A 21,427-nucleotide genomic window follows, 5' to 3' on the forward strand; every position below is an offset into this window, starting at 1 on the left:
CGAGGCCCGGGGATCCCATTGGTGCCACGTCAGCAACGTTCGTTGGCGGTGACGTCATGACGCGCGCGCCGAGAGAGGGAGAGCGCCGCTCTAGCCGCTACGTCACGACGCGCGCGCCGAAAGAGAGGGACGCTCTAATAACTACGTCACGAGAGTTATAGAGAGGACCGCTCTAGCCCGCGCGCGTCGTTGGCGCGGCCTCTCCGGCTCCGAAGCGGGGAAGCGGCGCCTGGGAGCTCGCCGAGGCCGCTGCTGCCGCTGCCCGGGAGGGGTCGCCTGTGGGCCTCCCCCCCCCCCCGAGCGCCTCGCCATGTCCGCCAGCGCCGTCTACGTGCTGGACCTCAAGGGGAAGGTGAGCCTCCCGGGGCAGGAGCAGTCTACCCGCCTCCGCCTGACAGGAAAAAGAGGGGGGGCCGGGGAGGTGGTCCCTTGAGGGGGGCGTGGGGTCCAGTGGGCCTCCCCCCCCAAGGGAATGGAGCCTCCCTAGCCCAAAGCAGCCCTACCTGGCCAGGACTCGGAAGGCAGCCCTGTCACGTCTGAAAGGCTTGACGTTGGGTTACGATTTTTTATATACATAATTATATACAGCGGTACCTCAGGTTAAGTACTTAATTCGTTCCGGAGGTCCGTACTTAACCTGAAACTGTTCTTAACCTGAAGCACCACTTTAGCTAATGGGGCCTCCCGCTGCTGCCGCGCCGCCAGAGCACGATTTCTGTTCTCATCCCGAAGCAAAGTTCTTAACCCGAAGCACTATTTCTGGGTTAGCGGAGTCTGTAACCTGAAGCATATATAACCCCAGGTACCACTGTATATATATATATATATATGCTGTAAGCCACCCAGAGTGGCTGGGGAAGCGCTGACAGATGGGCGGGTTGGAATAATAAAATTAGGAAGATACGGGGTCGGAAGCTGCCCCAGGGTGGCTGGGGTATAAATAATATCAAAATAATATCAATATCATCATCATTACTATTATTATTAGTGACCAGGGAGTTAGCTGGATGGGGTACTAATACTAGTATTTATACTAATACTAATTATTATTATTATTGATGACCAGGGAGTCATCCAGCTGGGGTATAAATACTAATTCTTCTTCGGGACCAGGGAGTTAGCTGGATGGGGTACCAATGCTAGTACTGATACTAATACAAGTTATTATTTTTATTATTGACGACCAGAGAGTCATCCAGCTGGTGTATAAATACTAATACTATTTATGCTATTCTTCTTCTTCTTCTTCTTCTTCTTCTATTCTTCTTCTTCTTCTTCTTCTTCTTCTTCTTCTTCTTCTTCTTATTATTATTATTATTATTAGAGACCAGGGAGTTAGCTGGGTGGGGAGCTGATCCCCACCTCCCCTCCCAGAGGAAGGCCCTGCCTGTCACTGGGCAGGGGCTGCCTTCTTTTGCAAAAGGAGCACCGCAGCCTGCAGATTTCTGGCCCTGGCTCCTTCCCAAAGAAGGAAGCCAGCAGTTTCCTTCTGCGCCCCGGACGTGGTGGGGGGCTGTTCCTGGGTGTGACTGAACAGTGGCAACGTCATGGTTTAGACTTCCGTTTCAGCTGCTGAAGATTCTCTCTTGTTCCTCTCTCTCTGCCCCAAACCACCCGACACGCGCCTGCCGATTCCAGGTCCTCATCTGCAGAAATTACCGCGGAGATGTGGACATGTCAGAAGTCGAGCATTTCATGCCGATCCTCATGGAGAAGGAAGAGGAAGGGACTCTGTCTCCCATCCTGGCCCATGGAGGCGTCCGATTTATGTGGATCAAACACAACAACTTATATCGTATCCTTTGCCAAAGCAAAACGTGCCTTTCCAAGTTCTTCTGCTTGGAGGGCCGCTTCACGATACAAGGCAGGTGGTTGCTATGAAGGAGGTGGGCCTTATCCGTGGCAGCCCCCACCTTCCCAAAATCCCCTTTTTATAAGAATTCCAAGGTCCCAAATATAAAATGCCGTATTTTTCTATGTAGAACACTCACCCTTACTTGTAGTAACTACTTGTCGTAACTTGTAGTTGCTTGTATATTTTGCAAGATGCGTTGTACGATATATACATCATTTTGAAGTGGCTTGTTTGTATATTTTGAATGACTTCATAACCGATTGTATATTCACTAACAGTTATTAGCCGGCGTTTTGCATTTTTGTAGATTGTTACCTTTTGCAACACAGGGGCTTGTGTTCATTTAAATCTAGCCAGTGCCTGGAAAAGGTCTGCTGTGCTTCATCCCTGGTAGATTTCACATGGTTAAATTTAGCATCGCTATTCGCCTTGTGGCGATTGGTCAACAGGGAGGCAAGTTTGCAAAGCGAAGCGAATAAAATGTAAAAGAAATACAGAGAACCGTCAACTTGAAAACCTGCAGATGTGTTTGTTGATGCTCCCCCCCTCCTTTTAAGCGACAAACTCCTCAACACAGCCCCCCTCCCAGTGGTTGCCACCTCTAAGAAGAACGCCTGCGTCTCTCTGGTGTTTTCCTTCCTCTACAAGGTTGTTCAGGTAAGTGTGGCAATTACTGTGTTCCTGCAGATGTACTGAGTCAGAGATGCTGAGGCCCTGAGAGTTTTCCCCCCTGTGGATTTTGTCATGCCCTTGGGCGAAGGAGCCTAATACAGTGGTCCCTTGGTTCTCAAACGCCTTGGGACTCAAACAACATGGAACCCAAACACTGCAAACCCGGAAGTAGGTGTTCCAGTTGGCGAACTTCTTTCGGAAGCCGAACATGCTCCGTTTTGAGTGCCACACTTCCGTTTTGAGTGTTATGCTGAGGTCTGTCTGTTTTTGCTATTTATTTTGCATTTGTGTGGCTCTTTTTGTTTTGTTTTTGCGACTGTGTGGAACCCAGTTCAACTACTATTGATTGATTGATTGATTGATTGTGTGACTGCAGCACATCGTTTATTGCTTTGATTTTATGGATCAGTGGTCTCGTTAGATAGTAGAATCCATGTTAAACGGCTGTTTTAGGGGTTCTTTTTAAAAGTCTGGAACGGATTGATCCATTTTGCATGACTTTCTATGGGAAAGCAGTGCGCCTTGGTTTTGGAACGCTTTGGTTTTGGAACGGAATTTCCGGAACGGATTAAGTTTAAGAACCAAGGTACCACTGTACAGGATTAAACCAACAGCGATGGAGGAATCTGGGGGTGGTTGACGAATGCATTCCCCACCTTTCCAGCATTAGCAGTTTCAAAGGTTGTGAACAACCTTTTTTTTATTTGAGGAGACCTGCTACCTGCCACTTTAACATCTGGTCCTGGGTGACCCCTTGCTGTTTCTTGACCGTTTCAGGTGTTTTCCGAGTATTTCAAAGAGCTGGAGGAAGAGAGCATCCGAGACAACTTTGTGATCATTTACGAACTCTTAGACGAGCTGATGGATTTCGGATACCCGCAGACCACAGACAGCAAGATTTTACAAGAGTAAGTGTCTGGGCTGAATCTCTTGAGAGAAGCAGCCGGAGACTCAAAATTGGCTGCTGAAATCTTGGCAGGAGAGGAGAGAATTGTCTGAGCTCAGGAGCTGCTGCTGTGTAGACTGAGTCTAGAGACACTATTGGGGTTTGAGGGAGAAGAGATCGGTGGTGTGTCCCTCTGTCTGGCGTGGTTGTACTAGGCTTAAATCTCTTCGCCATTTCCCGGCCAGCTGGGGAATCGTTTTAAGCATGTCTCTGGGGTGGAAAGGTGCAGAGTGTTGTGTTTTGACTTTCTGCCTGTGTTTTCGGAAAGGTACATCACCCAAGAAGGTCACAAGCTGGAGACGGGAGCGCCACGCCCTCCGGCCACTGTTACCAACGCCGTGTCTTGGCGTTCGGAAGGGATCAAGTACCGGAAAAACGAGGTCTTCCTGGACGTCATTGAATCGGTGAACCTCCTGGTGAGTACACTTTTCTGCTTACCAGCTTTCAGAGGAAGGTCCCTTAGGCTTGTAGGGTGTGGACCCATTGCGCTGGGGGCGGCGCTACAAGATCCCTGCCCCCGGGAGGACGTGCACACCCCACAGCCTGCACAAAGATGACCAGAGAAGGAGAGTCTACTGCCCTCAGCTCCATCGCCAAATCTCCCTTCCTTCTAAGAACAGTGTTTGAAATTAGGCACCATCACTATCGTCTGCTTGATGACCAAGAAAAGATGCCTGCTATCTGGACTGTTTTCGCATGCTTAACACCCTGTAGAATTCTGTCTGCTGTATTTTATCTGCGCAGCCGGGATCAATTTTGGGAACTGAAATGCTTTTCCTGCGCAGCCAGAAACTTGCAGCTTGCAAGTTTGATAATGTCAACCGCGAGATGGTTGAAGGACGATCCGGTGGCCCGGAAGCTGCCCACTTGACCTCCGCGTCTCGGGGTGGGGGCTGCAGAACTTCCTCCCGTCTGTTCTTGCTTCTGCACGCTCATTTGATCTGTCTATACCCCTCGGCCGTTGCCTGAGCCGTCGTCATCGGCCGGCAGGCCTCAAAAAGTGGCCTCCTGCGGCTGGTTGGTGCCTTCTCGGTCCTTGTCCAGTGACCCCCCTCCCTCCCGCCCCAGGTGAGCGCCAACGGGAACGTTCTGCGCAGCGAGATCGTGGGCTCCATCAAAATGAGGGTCTTCCTCTCCGGGATGCCAGAGCTCCGCCTGGGCTTAAACGACAAAGTCCTCTTCGACAACACTGGCCGTGAGTATGTCTGCGGCGGCTCCCAAAACATTTCGGGTTCTTTCCTTGCCTCTTTGAGGAACTCACCCTTCGCGGGGAGAGAGGTGGGTCAGGCTAGGGGCGTCTTTTCAACTACAGTGGTACCTTAGTTCTCAAACGCTGAAAACCCAGAAGTAGGTGTTCTGGTTTTCGAACTTTTTGGAAGCCGAACGTCCGCCGCGGCTGTCGGCTCTTGTTTCCAAGGCGCCTGCACCAGTCAGTAGCTGTGCCTTGGTTTTCCGAACATTTCGGAAGTCAAACGGACTTCCGGAACGGATTAAGTTAGGCGCTTTTGTTTTTCCTCTTTATTTTGTGTTTTTGTTTCTCAGGCTTTTTCGGTTCATTTGTTTTTGTGACTGTGTAGAACCCAATTCAGTTACCGATTGATTGGTTGTGTGACTGCAGAAATGGATAAAAGCCCCCCATCCAAACAATGACTGTCATCAGTGCGGGGAAGAAAAAAATAACAATTTTAATTGCTTTCATCTACAATACTGTCTTCTTTATTTTATAATACAGTACATTGTTTATTGCTTTCATTTTATGGTTCAATGGTCTCGATAGATAGTAAAATTCACGTTAAATGGCTGTTTTAGGGATTGTTTTTAAAAGTCTGGAATGGATTAATCCAATTTGCATGACTTTCTATGGGAAAGCAGTACTCCTTGGTTTTGGAACGCTTTGGTTTTGGAACGGACTTCCGGAACGGATTAAGTTTGAGAACCAAGGGGGGTGTTTGTGTGTGTGAGTAGGAAAACAGATTCTCCCTTGCATTTTCAGGGCCCCTTGTCTCTCCGCAGCCTCCCTCCTTATTCCCAAATCATCGCCAGTTCTCCTTCCTGGACAGTTAGGGCCATGTCAGGGCAAAATAACTGCAGGCTCTTTTCATTTTAATCTTCTTCTTCTTCTTCTTCTTCTTCTTCTTCTTCTTCTTCTTCTTCTTCTCCTCCTCCTCCTCCTCCTCCTCCTCCTCCTCCTCCCACCAGGAGGCAAAAGCAAATCTGTGGAACTGGAAGATGTGAAGTTCCACCAGTGCGTCCGGCTCTCTCGCTTCGAAAACGACAGGACTATTTCGTTCATCCCGCCCGATGGGGAGTTTGAGCTCATGTCTTATCGCCTGAACACTCACGTGAGTCTGTGTTGATCCGAGGGCGGGAGCAAACCCCCTCCTTATGCCTTCCCCCCCTCCTTTCTGTTGTTTTCTTCTTCCCTTCAGTCTAGCCTGGTGTTTTCCAAACTTGGGTCTCCAGCTTCTTTGGGATAACAGTTTGGCCCAGTAGACCTGAAGGAGCGTCTCCACCCCCATTGTTCAGCCTGGACACCGAGGTCCATCTCCCGAGGGCCCCATGGTGGTTCCCTCCCTGCGAGAAGCGAGGTTACAGGGAAGCAGGCAGAGGGCCTTCTCGGTGGTGGTGCCTCCCTGTGGAACGCCCTCCCGTCAGATGCCAAGGAGATAAACAACTACCTGACTTTTAGAAGACATCTGGAGGCAGCCCTGTTTAGGGAAGCTTTTAATGTCTGGTGTTTTATATTCTGTTGGGAGCCGCCCAGAGTGGCTGGGGAAACCTAGCCACATGGACAGCATATAAATAATAAGTTCTTATTGTTATTATTATGCTGGACCTTCCATGCAAAGTCCTCTCCCAAATTATTGGCCTGGTTGCCAGCCCAGAGCGTGACCCCTCTTCTTCGCAGCCGCTGTGTCCGGGGGCTTTCCTGCTTTCCACTCGCGGTACCTATCCTGACTGAGCAGGCTCCTGACACCCCTTTTCTCTCTCCGCCCACAGGTGAAACCCCTGATCTGGATCGAGTCGGTCATAGAAAAGCATTCCCACAGCCGCATAGAGTATATGATCAAGGTGAGTGGGACCCTCCCTCTGTTTCTTTGGGGGGGACTGAAAGTCACAAGTGGAAGCTATGTTGTAAGAATTCAATTTACCCTTTGTAATTTTTACTACTCTTTGGGGGGTTTTTGGTTGACAGTAATTTTTCTTTTCGAAACTAATAAAGCAATATGGGGTGGGGGGGGATGGACAAAAACCGAGACTCCCGTTTCTCCTTTGTGCTGGCTCTTCCTTAGGCCAAGAGCCAGTTCAAGCGCAGGTCGACAGCCAACAACGTGGAGATCCACATCCCTGTCCCAAACGACGCGGATTCGCCAAAGTTCAAAACCACCGTCGGGAGTGTGAAGTGGGTGCCCGAGAACAGCGCTATCGTCTGGTCGGTCAAGTCTTTCCCGGTAAGCCTGTCTGGGTTTTTGGGGTGTAGGGCTGGATTTAGGTTTGATGAGGCCCTCAGCTCCTGAAGGTAACGGGGCCCTTTCTATGTCCAGCTGTCGTTTGTCAACAACAAATTGCCGCTGTTTTTTGTGTTGAATATATGCTCTATGGTCATTTATGGACCCAATAGGTATCTCAAGCCATTTGCACCTGTTGCCACGCAACCAGTCCATGCAGAATGTAGGCACCCTATATATAGAAAGGAGCAAACCAGGGATATTTTAGGGCGTAGCTGTCAACTTTTCCCTTTTCTTGTGAGGAATCCTATTTGGAATAATGGAATTTCCCTTTAAAAAAGGGAAAAGTTGACAGCTATGTTTTAGGGAGTAGGTTAGCAGTGGACCCCATGACTTACATCGTAGGAGCCTACACAACACAAAACACTGTTGCTGTATGTAGGTTTTATTTTGTTTTTTATCTTATATTTTGGAAATGTACATCCAGTCTTTTTTCCTTTAATTTTTTGGGGGGCCCCCAAGAGAGTGGGGCCCCAAACTAGAGCTTGTTTAGCTTATATGTAAATATGGCACTGTTGGGGTGTCTGGAAAGAGGGGAACCCGACCCCGGAAAATTTGTTTGGGGATCTGACTGTGGCTTGGCCCCCATTTAGCACCTCTCAATGTTGTGAGACTTTTGTGGGTGAGCTAAGAGTTTGTTTGGACCCTGGGTGAGATCCCAGAGGCCGAGATGGAGGGCATGTCAGAAGGCAGATGAACCAATATTAATTTTTATATATACTGTATATACAGTGGTGCCTCGGAAGTCGAACGGAATCCATTCTGTTCGACTTCCAAAACGTTTGAGAAACCAGGCGTGGCTTCCGATTGGCTGCAGGAAGGGAGAAGGCAGCCTTTCCAGCCTAGCCTGGCTCTCCCCATCCTCTGAGGGGGCTTATAAATGGTTCTAGCACAATTCAAGGAGGGGAGCTGTGAGCCCTGACTTTCTGCCTTTCCCCGCAGGGAGGGAAGGAGTACTTGATGCGAGCTCACTTTGGGCTCCCCAGCGTGGAAGCGGAGGACAAAGAGGGGAAGCCACCCATCAGCGTTAAGTTCGAAATCCCGTATTTCACCACTTCCGGCATCCAGGTGATAAGCTCTTCGCTGTCGGGGGGACGGGATGGTGGGGGGCTGGGGTTGTCCATTGCGAAGACGGGGGGGGGGGGGGCTAAGCAAGGCGTCACGGCAATCCTGCAGTTTCTTGCTTTGGCCGTCATGCTCACTAATTCTACAAAGTTCTGTTAATTTACGCAACCATCAATAGGAGCATTTTTACCTGGCGTATAATGAAGGCGCCAGGCGAACTTCCCTGGGGAGAGCATTCCACAAATGGGGAGCCACTGCAAAGAAGGCCCTGCTCTCGTGTTGCCACCCTCCGCACCTCTCGAGGAGGAGGCACACGAAGGAGGGCCTCGGAAGACGATCTTGGGGTCTGGGTAGGTTCATATGGAGAGCGGAAGTGACTCGCTCTGCTTTTCTCCCCCCCCCCCCCCCGGCGCAGGTACGCTACTTGAAGATAATTGAGAAGAGTGGGTACCAGGCCCTGCCTTGGGTCCGCTACATCACTCAGAACGGAGGTAGGTGGAGAGGCGCGTGTTCTTCCCCCTCCTTGCACCTGGGAAAGGGGTAATGGTCTGGGGCGGGGCTTGCCTTGTTGATGTTGCAAATGCATGTGTGAACGGCAGCGGAGAACAGGAGGGTCTGGACTTGCGAAGCAGCAGGAGTAGGGGCTCAGCTTACAATAATGTAATAATAATTTATTATTTATACCCCGCCCATCTGGCTGGGTTTCAGTTTTGCCATTTCGACGTAGCCCAACAGTTTAATTTGCCATTCTTCTCTGGCAGGGACCACTTTTCCAAATTTTAAAACAAATTAACAACAAACCAGGGACGTGGGTGGCGCTGTGGGTTAAACCACAGAGCCTAGGATTTGCCGATCAGAAGGTCGGTGGTTCGAATCCCCGTGATGGGGTGAGCTCCTGTTGCTCGGTCCCTGCTCCTGCCAACCTAGCAGATCGAAAGCACGTCAAAGTGCAAGTAGATCAGTAGGTACCGCTCCGGCGGGAAGGTAAATGGCATTTCCGTGCGCTGCTCTGGTTCGCCAGAAGCGGCTTAGTCCTGCTGGCCACATGACCCGGAAGCTGAACGCCGGCTCCCTCGGCCAATAAAGCGAGATGAGCGCCGCAACCCCAGAGTCGTCTGCGACGGGACCTAATGGTCAGGGGTCCCTTTACCTTTTGACAACAAACCAATTCGGATTCAGTACCAGTTTAAAAATGGACTTTTCGCCTTCCCTCCCTCCCTCCTTCACTGCTCTGAGTAAAACCCTTTTTCCTAGTTTCTAAACATCTCCCATCCGTTCCTATTCCTCTGCCCTAGATTACCAACTCCGGACGCAGTGAGGGCCGTCTGAACAGCCACAACCGAGGAAACGGCGCATCTTCCAGTTCAGAAACGCGTTTGGTGCTCGGAAGGTGGTTCTCGGGGGGTGGGGAAGGTTTGGCCGGCTGGAAGCGGGACCCAGCCTGAGTCCCCAATCCGGCAGCCTTCGGCACCGACCTTGTGAATGTGTGTGTGTTTCTCTTGTTCAGTGTTAATCACGTTAGGAGTTAGCTGTTGCCCTGAGAGAGAGCCGACCTCAGGAAAAACCTGGCCAGTCTTATTTCCGCGCTTCAGAAGCCTGAGCTTTCTGGTCCGCTTTCCGGAGCCGCTTCTGAGTATTAGCCAAGCCCTTCTTGCCAGAGAAACCCTTGCTTGACCTCTGTGGATGCCCCTCAAAGCCCCCACACTTATTAGCGCAGGCCTGTTTTGCCGACAGTCGGAACGGAGACTCCGGACGACGCATCGCTTGCAGAAAACATGCTCTCTCTCTCTCTCCTTCCCATGAGGGCAGGGAATTCAGACCGGGTGGACTGAGCAGATTTACACCGATTCTGGAGCCGAGGGGGAAGAACCGATTTCTGCAGTTTTCACAAGCAGCAGCCGAGCTGGCAAATCCATACCTGGACCACACTGGGCTGCTCCTTGGTGGTAGAAAAGTCCCTGCATCTGGAAAATTAGCCTCATTTTTGGGTGGGGGGGGGGAGTTTCCTCTCCATGTTTTGCCATGATGTCTGACACTGCTTTTGAAAAGGCAGCAATCGGGTCTCCCAGCAGAAGAAAGCAGGCGCACAGTGTTCTTGCGAGTGTCCAGCTTCTAACAGTGTGTGTCGAAAATTGGATGGATGTCGATGCTTTTCTTCCTCTTCCCGCCTCCTCCTCAAGCTCCACCTGCTCCTGAGCAATTTGCCTTTACTCAGTGACCAGTTTGGCTTTGCTGTTTAAAGAAGCACATCTTTCCCACCCCACTTGTCAGCGTTCAACATTTTTCTTTTGTTCCGCCTCCTTCCCTTCCCCGGAGCTCTGGCTAGAAACGTCTGCAGTGCCGATAATCCAGTGTTCGAGTCTGCCTTTCCCAAGAGTAAACAAAGCCAAGTTTGGGATCTCCTCGCCTTCCTTTAGGCAGCTTTAGAGGCCCTGCTGGAGCCACAGGGAAAAATCCATTGTGGATCTCGCTGCGGAAACGGGGACACCCCCGTGGTTGCGTGTAAAGGTTTTCTTCGACAGACTGGCTCGGGGTGACATTTGGGGCTGGGTTAGCGCTACCTGCTGAAGCCAGGTTGAAGACACGGGACCACCGCCGCCCCTTCCTCACCCCCAGCCGTCGGGACCACCACCAAGCAAGCAAACCGCCGTTCCTGCCGAAGAGGCCATTGTTCACTTGTTGCCGAAAAGTCTGTTTCAAATAAATTGAGCTTCTGTTGATCAGTATTTGGGCTGGAAACACTGGCCTCTGCCTCTTTGTGGGGTGCGTGTGGGGAGGGTCAGGGAGCCTGGGAATATGAGGGAGGGGAGCATTTCTCTGCAATGGGCGTGCAGAATCAGAAGCAGGGGGCAGCCGGCATGGACCCCCAAGAAGAGGGGATTCCTTCCTCGGCTGCAACACCAATGGGGGACTCCCATTAGCAACCCAGGGGTTCAGTGGCGACCCGGAGCTGAAATCCCCATTGCCTGCAGTCGCTGGAAGCACAGCCCAAAGGAGCGAAGGAGAAACGACAGTGGGAGAGTAAACCACTTCAAATGTGTACGTGTTTTCTCTCTCTTTGAGCTGTGTTTAAGAAAAAAATGAATAGTAATCGTAACAGGGGAGATGCTCAAAATTAGAACAGCAAGCTCTGGGCCCAGGGCAGAACCCCCCAGCACCCCACTTGTCCCCATCTGGCTGTGGCAGCCAGAGCGCCGTCACAGGCCTTCCAGAGTTGCTGTCTCTGGTCCCACCTAGCCAGGGGTCCCCCATTACTTGTTTATGTTGTGCCTTCCTGCAGACCCCACCTGCCTCTAGGCTGGGAGTTTGGCCTCTCGACACACATCTCGAGGGCCGACACAAAAGGAAGAGGGAACTAGCTTGTTTTCTCCTGCTCCCTGGGAGGGTGGGACCCGAACCCGTGGCTTCACATAGCAAGGAAGCCAACTCGACGTTGGGAAGAACTTTGTGACGGTCAGAGCTGTTTGACCGTGCAGTGGAAAGCGGTGGACTCTCCTTCCTTGGAGGTTTTCACGCAGAGGTTGGGGTGGCCATCTGTAAGGGATGCATTGGTTGAGATTCCTGCATTGCAAGAGGGTTGGGCTGGATGACCTTTGGGGCTCCCCTTCCAACTCTACAATTCTATTATTCTATCCCTTCACCCCGCAAATTTCTTGGTGCAGAGTTCAGGTCCTGGGGAGAGGGGTCCCTCTGCCAGAATCCTGGGAACTGTAGTTTGTGAACCGTGCTGGGAATTATTGCTGTGCAGAGGGTGCAATACGGTTTTGGGGTGCCAGCCCAAAGCCACATGGCAGAGCATTTGACGGCAGCCTTCACTGTAGGGCTGTTGTGAGCCCTAAAGCTGCAACGTGGGCTATTTGGGCACCATAATCTGCCTTGGCTGGGGTACCTTTAATTGCTTTTACAAAATAAAATAACGGAGTTAGGAAGAGGATGAACCCCAAACTTAACTGCTGCTTTTGAGGGGATCTGGGGAGATCCAAACGAGGCCAAAGCAACCTTGGAATCCATCCTTTCCCCCTTTAGCAACGCAAACCCGGAATGTCTCCGTGCAAAGGATGAGATCCTAAAGGGCTTGCTTCCCCCCCCCCATTTTTTTTAAAATTAATATTCCAATAATTTTTTTGGGCAAACAAATAAACAAACAAACATAAATCTCAGCTTTATTTAAACCAATCTTAGTAACATTGTTAAGTGACTTCCTCATATCCCCCTGGTTGAATTTCAGTGTATATCATTTTAACAGTTTTCCAAAACCGATATTCTTATAAAATCAACTTAAATCACTTAACATCTTTCTTTCAAATTTGGCATTAAACATATTAATTCACCACATTACATATTTAAATCCTAAGCCTATCTGATATTTGCAAGCTTTTCCAATTAAGTTAACAACATATTTAACTAAATAGTCTTTAAATTTTGTACATTCCTCCTGGTAATCAGACAGAGATGTTCCGCCTGGCCTTTGGCTTAGAATCAGTTTGATTCCCTCCCCCTCTTCCTTTTTCCTTTCTCCTCCTGTGAAGAGGCTGCATCCTAATGTTTTAATGTTGTATCTTAATCTTTGAAATTGTATTTTAATCAACTTGTTTTTATTCTTGGTTGTTAACCGCCCTGAGCCCGGTCTTGGCAGGGGAGGGCGGGGTATAAATAAATAAATAATAAAATTTTATTATTAATATTATTCCAGTTTTTATTTATTTATTAACTTTATTATCTATTATTATTATTATTATTATTATTATTATTATTATTATTATTATTATTATTATTATTATATTTTATTATTGTTTATTATTATTACTCTTCCAGTCAGGTCGGCTAGCTCTGAAAAATCCATCATCTTCATCTGCCAATCTTTCTTGTGTTTTCCAATTCTTGCTGCAGTTGTGGCTCCTCTATCCTTTCGTAGCTCTGTCCTACGGAAGTCAGCGCGCCCTGGCCAGCGGCCGCTCTAGCCGCGCGCATCTCTATGGCGACGCCGCGACCCTCCGACGTCAGACCGGAAGCGGAAGTGCCGGGAAGGAGTCTCGCTGGCGGGCCGCTCCGAGTCTTTTCCTCACGGAGGTAAAAAGGATTTTCATTTTTTTTCAACGCGTTTTCGACCCCCGGGAATATCTCACGGCCTCCGCCGCCTCTCCTACCGGCGCGGCGTCTGCGGAAGCCGTGCGTGGGCCGCTCTATCCCATTTCCATGATTATCTAATGCTTTCCCTTCCCCCCCTCCCGTCCTTCAAGCAGCGGGCCCCGCCCATTTATCACGTCATGATCTCGCGAGATCTTGTCGGGGCGGGAGGAAGGCTTTCCCCCCCTCCTGCGCAGGCGCGAGACTCGCTCTCCCCATCCCTTCTCGCGGCCGTTACTTTGAAAGTGGGCGTGGCTCGAATTCTAGCGCCATGGCAACAGCGAAGGGAAAAAAAAGAAGGGGGCGGGGATGGAATTCGAAGAGGGAGGCCTGGCTGATTTTGTAAGAGGCGAGGTGGGGTGTGACGTCACGGCGATGACGTCACTTTGCACGGCCTAGTTAGTTGCGTGTTCAGTGCAGGTTGCATCCATTATTATTTTTATTATTAGTAAAGGTAAAGGGACCCCTGACCATTAGGTCCAGTCGTGGCCGACTCTGGGGTTGCGGCGCTCATCTCGCTTTATCGGCTGAGGGAGCCGGCGTTCAGCTTCCGGGTCATGTGGCCAGCAGGACTAAGCCGCTTCTGGCGAACCAGAGCAGCGCACGGAAACGCCGTTTTCCTTCCCGCCGGAGCGGTACCTATTCATCTACTTGCACTTTGACATGCTTTCGAACTGCTAGGTTGGCAGGAGCAGGGACTGAGCAACGGGAGCTCACCCCGTCGCGGGGATTCGAACCGCCGACCTTCTGATCGGCAAGTCCTAGGCTCTGTGGTTTAACCCACAGTGCCACCCGTGTCCCTTATTATTAGTAGTAGTATACTAATGTAAAACGGACAAAATACATAATAAAATTAAAATGGAGGCCTAGTTGATTTTGAAATAGGCAGGAGAGGGAAGCGTGTCGTGATGTCATCGCTATGATGGCATTTTGCACGGCCTAGTTAGTTGCGTGTTCAGTGCAGGTTGCATCCATTATTATTATTATTAGTAGTAGTAGTAGTACACTGCCCTATACCTGTAGATCTCAGGGAGGTCCACAACATAAAATTAAAATATAAAAAGGACAAAATATGTAATAAAAATAAAAATGGAATTCGAACAGGGAGGCCTGGTTGATTTTGAAGGAGGCAGGAGAGGGAGACGTGTGTTGTGATGTCACGGCTATGACATCATTTTGCATGGCCTAGTTATCTGTGTTCTTGGAGCCTCAGCTTCAGGATCTGTCCTTCCAGTGAGCACTCAGGGCTGATTTCCTTCCGAATGGAGAGGTTGGATCTTCTTGCAGTCCATGGGACTCTCAAGAGTCTCCTCCAGCTCCATAATTCAAAAGCATCCATTCTTCGGCCATCAGCCTTCTTTGTGGTCCAGCTCTCGCTTCCATACATCACTACAGTGGTATAGATAGATACAGTGGTACCTCGGGTTAAGTACTTAATTCGTTCCAGAGGTCCGTTTTTAACCTGAAACTGTTCTTAGCCTGAAGCAGCACTTTAGCTAATGGGGCCTCCTGCTGCCACCGCCACGCGATTTCTGTTCTCATCCTGAAGCAAAGTTCTTAACCCGAGGTACTATTTCTGGGTTAGCAGAGTGTGTAACCTGAAGCCTGTGTAACCCGAGGTACCACTGTACTGGGGATTGGGTGCATTAATTTCCGTGGTTGTACTCTGAGTACAGCCTATTTTGTACACAGCCTTCCCAAAGCAGACCTGATTCCTGGGTCCTATATGTGCTTTCAGGCCTGACAACACTTAAGCCTCTCCGACCGTCAGAGAAAATTTAAAATGCAAATGAGATGTAATCATAGAAATCATACTCCAGTAAATCGTACAATACTACTCCAACCCCAAAGGGAAGAACCCCCCCCATTCGCTGTTGCCCTTTTGGAGGGGGCAGCCAAATTATCTCTGTGGTAAGGTGATTTAATTGAATAACTGATTTAGCTGGGAAAAGGTCAGTAGATCTCACCTCCACCTGTGTATTATCACTAATACAAATAAGAAAAAATATATATTATTAATAATTAATACAAATAAACATGGAATGGAATTTACTTTGTGTTCCCTCCTGAGTTTTGCAGCCATCCTGCATTTCCAATGCTAAAATTTACCGAACATAAATTATTTTAAAACAGCCGTTACTTTTACCATGATTACGACGATGTTATCTTGCATTACAGCTATATTACGTCATGTTATGTTTTCTGCACTTATTTTATTGCTTACATTTTGATGGTTGCTGCTTTTTAGCAATTTTGCGTGCACAAAATATACAAAATTATTTGGAAACAACCACTATGGTTTCCCCCAGGGACGGCTTTCAGCTTAACAAATGAAGGCTGCCGTTCTGACCGTGTCTGCTCAGAAGTCCCATTGAATTCAATGGGCTTTCCTTCCAAGTAAGTGGGAAAACAAGCTTTCTCCCTCCTCCATGGGACAGCCCTTCAGATATTGGAAGATGGCTCTCCTATCTCCTTTCAGTCTCCTCTTTTCCAGGCTAAACATCCCCAGCTCCTTCAACCATTCCTCTTCAGGCTCGGTTTCTAGACCCTTGATCATCTCAGTCTCCCTATTCTGCCCACCTTCCAGCTTGTCCACATCCTTCTTAAATTGTGGTGCCCAGAACTGGACACAGGATTCCAGGTGTGGTCTGACCAAGGCAGAATAGAGAGGCACTAGGATTTCCCCTGATCTGGACACTAGACTTCTGTGGATGCATCCTAGAATAGCATTCGCTTTTTCGCTGCTGCATCACACGGTGGGCTCACGTTCAGCTTGCGGGCCACCCAGACCCCCAGATCCTTTTTATGGGTACCACGGTCTAGCTAGGTGTCCCCCATCCTATATTTGCGCATCTGGTTCTTCCTGCCTAAGTGCAGAACCTGACCCTTGTCCCTGCAGAAATTCATTTTGTTAGCTTGCACCCAGTTCTCTTAAGGTAATTTTGAATCCCAATTCTGTCTTCTGTGGCGTTGGCTACCCCTCCCAAATAATGCATTTTATTTCGGTCACAGACCAGTTCCAGCCCACATGCAATATCAAGGAAGTCATAGAACACGATAGGGATACTTTTGAATTTGCAATTAGGTATAACAGGGACAATGCAGATATAGCAACAGTTAAAAATATATAAATTAAAACTTAGTCACTAACATATAACCTTTATCATTTAAAACCTTAATCATTATGATAGCACAGCTTGTTGCCTAAGCTTTATGGCAATCACACAGAATTTGGCTCCCCTTAACGTGATCTCAGGATCCTTGAACTCTACCAGGGATTTTAGACACTGGCTACCCCTCCCAGTTCGATGTTGCCTGCAAATTTATAAAGGTGTTGAACAGCAACGGGCGCAGGACAGAACCCTATGGACCCCACTGGTCACTTTTTCCAAGGATGCTGAGGAACCAGTAAAGAACACGCTTTGGGTTCAGTCAGTCAGCATCCTTCTAAAATTGTGGTACCCAGAACTGGACACAGTATCCCAGGTGTGGCAGAATAAATAGGGACTAGGACTTCCCTGGACACTAGACTTCTGAGGATGCGGCCTAGAATAGCGTTAGCTCTGAACAAATTATAGTTCCCAGAGAGAAAGCCAGGATTGTTTTAAACAGAACGGTCCTGCTCCGATTGTATAGTGCCTACGGGGCCTGCATCTAAGTAGGCACGGCGAGGATTGTACTATGGACATAACAATAAATTTCCTTAAAAGATTTCAAATCAGCACTGGTAGATTCAGATCTTCTAAAGAGCCTTAAAGCATCCGAATAATTATCTCGCAAATCCTTGTTGTCCAAATGTTATTTATCTAAGCTGTTTCACCACACCTGTGTTCCTGCGATAGAGATCTTTTTAAGGAAATGGAGGGGAAATGTTTTAATCAGCCTTTTCTAACCATGACAGGCAGCTTTCTTTCCCTTCCAATATCTCAATTACGCCTCACATCTGTGCGTAATATGATGAAATGAACCATTTAATCAATGCAAGCCAACTTTAAAAAAAGGGCTGGTTCCTCTAAGGGTTTGAGCTTTCTCGTGTCACCCTATAATCTCTTGGGCATCTAAATACAATATTTTTATACGGTCTACAGACCTGCAGGTATAGGGCAGTATACAAATTTAAGTAATAATCATTATATTATTATGCTTTACTGAAAATCATTTTTCTTTTTTGCAGAGGGGAAGGGTTGCGTGTGCATTTGCATGTGGGCAGAGCAGCCATTCCACATTCTTTATTCTTTATTTTTTAAAAAAACCGTGGGCTGCGGATGAATACCGTTAGGCCTACGTAATCCGTGTTTTATTATTATTTTTAACGCGTTTAAATGCTCGCGTGTTGACGCTCCGTCGAAAAAAAGGGGGTTGTTTTAAAAAAACCCCACAAAAAACCCCGGGTTTCGCGCCCGCTGAAAACGTAACGTGTGAACGCGCGTCCCGCGGGGAGAAGATTCGGAGCGCGTGACTGGCGGGGGAAAGAAAAAGAAAAGCGCGCGGCCACGCCCAAAAAAAAGGTGGGGGGGAGGAGGAGGACGGCGGCAGCCCTCCGCGCATGCGCCGGCCCGAAGGCGAGCCGCCGCTCGGCGAGCGTCCGTTTCCCCCCCGCCTCACCCACAGCGCGCCTTTAACCGGCGCGGCGGCCGTCCAATGGGCGCGCCGGGCGCGCGCGCCGCGGCCAATGAGCGTCGGCGGGCGGGCGGCGGGGTGGGCGTGGCCGGCGTGGGAGCCCGCCTCCCTCCCTCCCTCCCTCCCTCTGCTGCTTCTGCCGACTGAGGGAGCGGAGCGGCTCGTCGCGCGGCCGGAGGGACCCTCAGCTTCGTCGGCCCGCCGCCTCGCCCCGCCGCCCTCCGTCGTCGTCGTCGGCCCCCCTCCAGAGCGGCAGCGGCGTCGTCAGGTGAGGCCGAGGCCGCCGCCGCTGAGGGAAGAGGCGGTTGGTCGGAGGAGGAGGAGGAGGAGGCCGCGGCGGCGGCGACAGTGGGAGCGGGCCAGGCTCGCCTTGCGGCCTGCGCGGCCGGTGACGCAGGAGGGGGCGGGGCCTGCGCGAGGGGGCGGGGCCGCGGCGAACGTGGGCAGCTCCCCCCCCCTTTCTCTCCCACCCCCCCTTCCGAAAAAAAAGAGAGAAAGAGAAGCACACACGAGGGAGGGGAGGGGAGCGCGGAGTCTTTTGTTAGGGCGGGGAAGGGAGGCAGGGCGGCCAGCCAGGTGGATCGCAGCGGGGGATGATCATATTATTATTATTATTATTATCACCATCGTATTATTATTATTATTATTATCATCATCATCATGTTATGATCACAGCGGTGGATGATCATATTATTATTATTATCATCATCATCGTATTATTATTATTATTATCATCATATTACGATCGCAGTGGTGGATGATCATATTATTATCATATTATTATTATTATTATTATTATTATTATTAATGGCTATTGTTGTCTTTAGGCTTCTGCCTTTTTTGCAAGGAGGACCAGCCTCACTGTTTTTACAAACGGAGGGTGGGGTGCAGGAAAATCGGAGTCGCAGTTGCAATCGGAATCCTTCACATTAAAACCCCTCCCCCACCACCAATGGCAAATCCAGGTTTATTATCAAAATTTGCACAGAAGAAATCGAAGTTGTGTGACCAGCTGAATTTGGGTGTGTGTGCAGGGAGTCACAGTTGCGATTGAAATCGTTCACACACACACACACACCCCACACACCAATCAGGTTTATTATCAAAATTTGCAGCGAGCAAAATCAAAGTTGAGTTTTTTTGCTGGATTTTTTTGCGTGGGGGGGGATGGAACCTGCTTGAAGCGTCCGTTGTGTTGGAGATGTTTCAATGGCTTTCGCTTGATTTGCTCCTTGCAAACAGCTGGAAGTCTGTAAATTTTGATAATGAACCTGATTTGCAATTTTGCGGTGGGAGCGTTTTATGATTTCGATGGCAGGGAAGGAATTTGAGCACGGTGCAAGCCAACTGCAATAGCAGCAGTGGGGTTTCATCCAGGCTGCTTGGAGCAGACCTATTGGAATAATACATCTGAGGAAGTTTAATCTACCCTGAGTAAGAATATCATTTGGCACAACCCAAAGGCTTGGTCTTTTTGAGGCCTTGCTGTGTACACGTGCACAGGTGAACATTGCAGGTGCACGCACACACATTATTGACAGTCAACAGCTTTGCAAGGTTCAGCTCAGACACAGGTCCAGGGGCCTTCTGGCAGTTCCCTCACTGTGAGAAGTGAGGTTACAGGGAACCAGGCAGAGGGCCTTCTCAGTGGTGGCATCCGCTCTGTGGAACGCCATCCCATCAGATGTCAAGGCAATAAGCAATTATCTTTTAAAAGACATCTGAAGGCAGCCCTGTTTAGGGATGTTTTTAACATTTAATGCTGTATTGTGTTTTTAATATTCGGTTGGAAGCCGCCCAGAGTGGCTGGGGAAACCCAGCCAGATGGGTGGTGTATAGATAATAAACTATTACTTGTACTGTATTAAATCTAAGAAACCATTCCTTAAGATGAGGGAAATAAAGGGGAAATGGTAAGCTTTGTTCAAAGCGCATCTCAGTAATCCTTACAGGTCCTATGAAGTAAGTCAGTATTTGTATTGCTAAGCTAAAAATGTGCTTAATTCCAAACCACCCAACTAAAAACAATAATTTGTAGCATTTATGTTGGGTTTTGGAGTGCTCAGAACTGCTTCCTAGTGATCCTTCAGTTTTAAATGACTATTTTATGTTGTTATACTATGCAAGCCAGTTTGGGAGGAAGAATATGAATACACACACACACACACACACACACACACAAAACTACAGCAGTCATTTGAAACAGACGTTTGGATCACTGCACTGTTTAGCACTACACTCCTCTCTCTCATTTTATCCTCACGGCAGTCCTGTAAGTTGGGTTACGCCAAGACAGGATAGTTAATATAGTCCCCTCTAGGTTTCGTTGGTCTGCAACTTCCAGGTGCTCCAGCAGCCAGCAGGATCAGTGGTCAGGGTTCATCGCAGTTTGAGCCAAAGCAACATCAAGGGGTCACTGCATTGCTTCTCCTGGGCTAAGAGAGAGTAACTGATTTGCTGCTTCCTCTCTGGGATGTATGAATATAGTTGAAGAAAACACAATGGAACTGACAAATATAGTTAAACCTGAGGAAGGGTACAACAGGATTAATATATTTATTCAAATAATCAGTCTGTTTTGCGTATATAGGAATTTAAATTGCCCTAAAATACATTGGTATTTCCATTTTGAGATGAGGGGAAGAAGCAGGAATACCAAAGCAGCAGATTCAGAATTAGTGAGCGGCAGAATTTCAAGTTTCTAATGTGGAGTGGTTTCCTTCACTGAAAGGCTTCTTCTGTTTAATCAAGCATTTTGTCCATCATCGGCTCCAGTGAGTTCCACTTCCTCTTTCTCACCCTTGAGCATGAAACGAGCTTTTGTACACTGGGAGATTTATGTGAATTAGCCCTGGTTCCGTAGTGTGCGTGTGCATTTGTACTGAATGGAGAAGGAAAGGACAACTCCAAAAGTGATGCCTCAGATTGACAGGTTCACCTGGAAAACATTACTGCCAGGAAGTTCTTGTTTTAACTCTCAATTTGTTTGCTCTTATCGGGTACGCAAGGCTTGAACAAGCTGAGACGGCCTGACCTCTTTTCTTCCTTGTTTCCTTTCAGAGGATCAGAGCATGCTATTAGACAAGGACTGTCAAGACTGGTTCCTTTGGAGCTTGTGCTGGGGGAGGGGGGGTCTAATTTAAGCCCTTTGCCAAGAGAAACAACCAAAACGGAGAAGGTCCCTAAGAGTATGAGAAACAACAGACAAAAGCATGGGAAACAAACAAAAACCCTAGTGAGAGGCAAAATAACAGGCTATCTCATCGTTATAAATTGATGGGTTTGGAGAAATGTTTGTTACACAACAGTGGTTACTTTTTTATATCACATTATTTGGGGTTTGGGGGCTTCTGTGATTTTGCCAAAAGGAGCTACATAGAGATGTGATGGTCCTTCTTCAGACTGTGAAGTTGGCTCAGGAATATTGTAGGCAGAACTAAGATTCTCTCCTCCAAACCTTCTCTGTTGTGGGAGATGCATTCTAGCCCACCTGACTCATCTGGGAACTTGGGGTGCTGCTGACCAGCTGAAAAGAAAAGCGGTGGTGAGGCATACTCTGGCTACTCGCTGCTCCCCACTTTACTGCTTAACGGCCTTGTCCCATCACAAGGCAAGTGTAGGATTGGAACCTTT

General features: G+C 48.7%; 2 protein-coding genes across 3 annotated transcripts in view; both read left to right on the plus strand.

Annotated features, from left to right (window-relative positions):
• Nucleotides 1-53: 53 nt before the first annotated feature.
• AP1M1 (adaptor related protein complex 1 subunit mu 1) lies at nt 54-10,786 on the plus strand. The gene is made up of 12 exons (XM_083594737.1): nt 54-352; nt 1,639-1,795; nt 2,445-2,512; nt 3,305-3,435; nt 3,742-3,889; nt 4,542-4,668; nt 5,673-5,815; nt 6,474-6,545; nt 6,767-6,925; nt 7,925-8,050; nt 8,463-8,538; nt 9,343-10,786. The coding sequence occupies exons 1-12, from the start codon at nt 311-313 to the stop codon at nt 9,363-9,365; spliced, it is 1,272 nt and encodes a 423-aa protein (XP_083450863.1). The 5' UTR covers nt 54-310; the 3' UTR covers nt 9,366-10,786.
• A 2,195-nt stretch (nt 10,787-12,981) lies between these two features.
• Nucleotides 12,982-21,427, plus strand: part of ELAVL1 (ELAV like RNA binding protein 1) — a 28,920-nt gene continuing 20,474 nt past the window's right edge. Inside the window, exon 1 of one of the 2 annotated variants that reach the window (XM_083594721.1) lies at nt 12,982-13,117. Coding sequence is in view for 1 of the 2 variants with exons in the window: in XM_083594720.1 (XP_083450846.1) it covers nt 17,721-18,062 (342 nt within the window). In the remaining variant the exon portion in view is untranslated. Of the gene's footprint in view, nt 13,118-17,717; nt 18,063-21,427 lie in introns of those variants that run through there. The other variant, XM_083594720.1, reaches the window with a different exon arrangement.

This window comes from Podarcis filfolensis (genome assembly GCF_964270895.1).
Source record: "Podarcis filfolensis genome assembly, chromosome: 18".
NCBI lineage: Eukaryota > Metazoa > Chordata > Lepidosauria > Squamata > Lacertidae > Podarcis > Podarcis filfolensis.

What these genes read in the sequence shown, in the direction of transcription:
- AP1M1 (XM_083594737.1), top strand. Translation starts at nt 311, where the DNA reads ATGTCCGCCAGCGCCGTCTACGTGCTGGACCTCAAGGGGAAG. An exon ending in CAAACACAACAACTTATATC is followed by an intron (nt 1,796 to 2,444) that starts GTATCCTTTGCC and finishes CCCCCCTCCCAG; the next exon opens with TGGTTGCCACCTCTAAGAAG. An exon ending in TCACCACTTCCGGCATCCAG is followed by an intron (nt 8,051 to 8,462) that starts GTGATAAGCTCT and finishes CCCCCGGCGCAG; the next exon opens with GTACGCTACTTGAAGATAAT.